The sequence below is a fragment of the Populus euphratica genome, unplaced genomic scaffold, assembly GCF_000495115.2.
Source record: "Populus euphratica unplaced genomic scaffold, PopEup_1.0 scaffold183.1, whole genome shotgun sequence".
Classification (NCBI taxonomy): Eukaryota; Viridiplantae; Streptophyta; class Magnoliopsida; order Malpighiales; family Salicaceae; genus Populus; species Populus euphratica.
In genome coordinates this window covers 86477-90644 of record NW_011500064.1, presented here as the reverse complement: position 1 = coordinate 90644, position 4168 = coordinate 86477, and the positions used below count along the sequence as shown (strand labels likewise).

Genomic DNA, 4168 nt, shown 5'->3' with positions numbered 1-4168 from the left:
AGTCATGCAATAACCATCAACAATATCTTCAATTTGCTCTCATATTAATTTCTTAGTATGAGTTTTTCTTGTTTCTACATTATGCATCCAATCAATTTGAGTCTTGCGACTTTACAGCCATGGAAATATCCAAGAACTGTCCAGCTAGAGTTTTCTCTGCTAAATATTATCAGCCATAGGAAAAATGAGAGATTTTCATCATCGTTTACTCTTGTTTCTTTACGTGTTCCTAGTCTCTTTGTATCAAGCGAGTACATCTCTGTCAACAGCACCAAAAGCTGCCAAAGTATCGCTTCATCTCTGTCAACAGCACCAAAAGCTGCCCACCACCGATGCCGTGATGACCAGAGATCGGCCTTCGCACAGTGGCAAGAGAACCTTAAATTCCCAGTATCATCTTCAAGAGCTGAGTTGTGGGACCTGAAAACAGATTGTTGCTCTTGGGAAGGAGTTACATGTAATGATGTTGGTCATGCCACTCGACTTGACCTGAGTTTTGCGCATTATGAATATGGAGATTCAATTTCACTGAAAAAGCCAAACCTCGGAACTTTTCCAGAATCTCAGTTTTCTAGTAGAGCTCAATCTTGATTATGTAAACATTTCAGCACAAGGTAGCAATTGGTGTGAAGTCATCTCCCATGTGCTTCCCCACCTCAGAGTCTTGAGTTTGTCTGGCTCTGGTCTTTCTGGTCCTCTTTGTTCCTCTCTCTCAAAACTCCATTTTCTCTCTGAACTCCATCTTGATAGCAATTCTGAACTCTCTTCCATTCCACCCAGTTTCTTAGCAAATTCCTCCAACTTGGAAACTCTTGACTTATCATATTGTGGCTTGAATGGGAGTTTTCCAAACAACATTTTACTATTGCCAAAACTACAGTACATTGATCTCTCTGAAAATTTACTCCTTTCAGGTCAGTTTCCAGAATTCTCATTGAATAGTTCTATTCAATACTTGTCTACAAGAACACAAATTTTTCTGGGAAGATCCCACAGTCAATCGGCAATCTCAAGTCCTTGAATTCTCTAGACCTGAGCAGGTGCAAATTTTATGGATCCCACCATCACTTGCAAACCTCACCCAACTTGAATTTCTGGATCTTTCATTTAATAGTTTCAACGGTTCCATTCCTCCATTTCAAAGCGATGGAGTTGCAAACCTTTCATTCCTCTCCTTGGAGCATAACCAGCTTAACGGAATCCTATATTCTTCTCTATTTACTCTTCCATCCTTGCAGAATTTAGATCTCAGCTCAAACCAATTAAGTGGCCAACTAGATGAGTTTTCAGATGCATCTTCTTCATTGCTGATGATAGAGTTGAGTAACAATAATTTGAGCGGATCAATACCAAGGTCACTCTTCAAGCTCCCCAGCCTTATAGAACTTAATCTTCTATATAACAAATTTTCTGGCCCCTTGAAGCTTGGTGATTTCAAGAATCAGAGGGGTTTAGAATTCCTTGCACTTTCTGGTGTGTCAGTTGAGAGTGACAACAGGAGCCTTGCTTATGTCCAGCTCGCAACTTTGTATTTGCCCTCATGCAACTTGACTGAATTTCCAAATTTCCTCAAAACATAAAACAGTTTGACTGGTCTAGATCTTTCCAACAACAGAATTCAAGGTTATGTGCCCAGCTGGATTTGGAAAACAACTCTCACCACATTATACCTTTCCGGCAATCCTGTTGATTTTCCAAAAATTCCTCCTTTTTTCAAGGTAAACCATAGCACATCAATCTACAATGAAGATGGAGTTTCTTCCTTTCCCATGACGTTAGAGAATTTGGGAATGCCATCCTGTACATAACAGGTAGCTTTCCATAGTTTATAAAGAACCAAGAGAAGCTAACTATATCTTGATCTTTCAGACAACAAACTCGGTGATCAAATACCCAAGTGGATATGGAACATGAGTCTAACATATCTAAACCTTTCTTGCAACAATTTTCATTTTTTAGACCAGTTCTCCAATCCCATCTCCCTCCCCTCCTCAGATACTCTTATTACTCTTGATCTTCATGCCAATCAATTGCCGGGTTCATCCCAAAAGCTATATGCAATTGCAGTCAACTCTCTTTGCTTGACATGTCCCATAACCACCTTAGAAGTCAAATCCCTGATTGTTTGGGAAAATTTCCTACCCTCATGGTGCTGAATCTGCAAGGAAATAACTTCGATTCCATTTCAAGTTATGCGATAGCAAGTAATCTGCTGTCTCTTAAAATCAGTGACAATAAAGTGGAAGGGAAGTTGCCACGCTCCTTAGCCAATTGTTCAAAGCTAGAGGTTTTGAATCTTGGAGGCAACATGATACGAGACACATTTCCAGTATGGTTGGAGAGGCTGACTGCACTACAAATTCTGGTACTCCAAGCAAATAAATTTTATGGTCCAATTGGAAATCGTGGTGCTGAGACCACTTGGCCAATGTTGCATGTTATGGACCTGTCTTCCTATGAGTTCACTGGCAATCTCTTGAAGGAATTCGTTCAAAGTTTAGTGGGGATGCAGTTGACCTCCAACAATGATTCGAGGGCAAGGTATGTTGGAGATAACTACAATATCAATGGATACTACATGGAGTCGGTGACTATTACGAACAAGGGGCGGAAAATGCATATGGATAGGATTATAAACTCCAATGAGTTCACATGTCTTGATCTCTCCAACAATAGTTTCCATGGAGAAATTCCTGAAGAGATAAGGATTCTGAAATCACTCATAGTCCTCACCTTGTCTCATAATAACTTCCTTGGTCAAATCCCGTCATCATTGAGCGACCTGACAGAGCTGGAGTCCTTGGACCTGTCAAGCAACCTCCTGTCAGGGGAGATTCCTCCCCAACTTTCAAGGTTGCCATTCCTTGCTGTAACTCTCGAAGGAAGGATACCACGAGGCAACCAATTTCTTACATTTCCCAATTGACATTCCTTGCTGTAATGAATCTGTCATATAACCATCTCGAAGGAAGGATACCACAAGGCAACCAATTTCTTACATTTCCCAATTCTTCTTATGAGGGGAACCCAAGGCTATGCGGACCCCCTTTGACAAGGAAATGCAATCCTGAAGTGAATGAACCTGCTACTCCTCCAGCCGACCACGAGGATTCATGGACAGAGTATATACTTGAGTGGAAAATTGTGGGGATTGGATATGCAAGTGGAATAGTAATTTGAGTGGAAAATTGTAGGGATTGGATATGCAAGTGGAATAGTAATTGGTTTCTCTGTAGGATACACAATATTAAGTGAGATGAGAATCAAATGGTTTGCTGATCTCATAAGGCTAGCAGGAAACAAAGAGAGATGGTTCAACCAAGGCCAGAGGGGTCTTGGAAGTTGGTGATGAAGTTGATGCTAGTGAATGCTGCACATAAGTTATTATCTCCAGGTAAAAATTCCTTTTATCTTTCTTTTCTTGAAGAATACAAAGAAATTTTTCTTGATGAATGAAATTTTAGAAGGCAATTAAAAAGATATCTTCAAAATTTGTCAAGCTTTCTGAACCAAGTAGACATTTGCCAAAAAAAAATAAATTATGGGGCTAAGTTAATAAATTCTACACACTGAATGAATTACTCTTGATTGCAGGTTGCAAGTCATTGATGCATCATATTGATGAGGAATGGAGTGTCATATTGTCATTTAAGCTTATGTTTAAATTTACTGTTCCTGAAGAATTAGTAAAGCTTAAAACTAGATTCATGTGTTTTTCTCCATAAGCTGCCGATGCTTTTGTATTTTCGACAATAAAAGATGGTGGGCCATTCAGATTGTAACAAGTGCTGCAATAATCAGCAATCTTGGCAGATTGTGTCTTTGTGTGGTGATCCTTGATCGTGCCTCTGCAGAGCTTTTCCTTTAGGTAGTATATATCTCATGAATTTGAATTTGAATTTGAATTTCCCCTTCATAATCTTTCTTTTGAGACTCTGGTGTATGTATCTCATGAAGAAAGTTTTTGTTTCGGTGCGTTTTCGGTGAGTTTTAAGCCAATATATTACAAAAAATCTATTGGAAGTGATTTTTTCACTGTAACGCAAGATATATATTAATGGGAATAGCTGAAATAATCATTTCGCATCTCCACCCAAAAAACAATTACCTTGGTTTTTAAGGATAAGGTTATCTTTTCCTTAAGGTAAGGACTTGGGATCAAGGGGTT

The 4168-nt window shown here is 39.3% G+C and overlaps 1 protein-coding gene across 2 annotated transcripts; it reads left to right on the top strand.

Annotated features, from left to right (window-relative positions):
* The first annotated feature begins 286 nt into the window (after positions 1 to 286).
* LOC105108147 (receptor-like protein 12) lies at positions 287 to 3916 on the top strand. Of its 2 annotated transcripts, none has more exons than XM_011002342.1 (4): positions 287 to 2854; positions 2923 to 3148; positions 3195 to 3394; positions 3595 to 3916. In XM_011002342.1, the coding sequence occupies exons 1-3, from the start codon at positions 2087 to 2089 to the stop codon at positions 3347 to 3349; spliced, it is 1149 nt and encodes a 382-aa protein (XP_011000644.1). In that variant the 5' UTR covers positions 287 to 2086; the 3' UTR covers positions 3350 to 3394; positions 3595 to 3916. The 2 variants fall into 2 exon arrangements, with proteins under 2 accessions (XP_011000644.1, XP_011000643.1); XM_011002341.1 differs by having other exon boundaries at positions 287 to 2857; positions 2926 to 3148.
* The last annotated feature ends 252 nt before the right edge of the window (positions 3917 to 4168 follow it).

Bases quoted from the DNA above. Each gene is read 5' to 3' on its own strand.
- LOC105108147 (XM_011002342.1), top strand. From the start codon at position 2,087: ATGTCCCATAACCACCTTAGAAGTCAAATCCCTGATTGTTTGGGAAAA. The intron at 2,855-2,922 runs TTGCCATTCCTT...TACATTTCCCAA, and splicing joins TTCCTCCCCAACTTTCAAGG to TTGACATTCCTTGCTGTAAT. The intron at 3,149-3,194 runs GGATTGGATATG...GGAAAATTGTAG, and splicing joins ACTTGAGTGGAAAATTGTGG to GGATTGGATATGCAAGTGGA.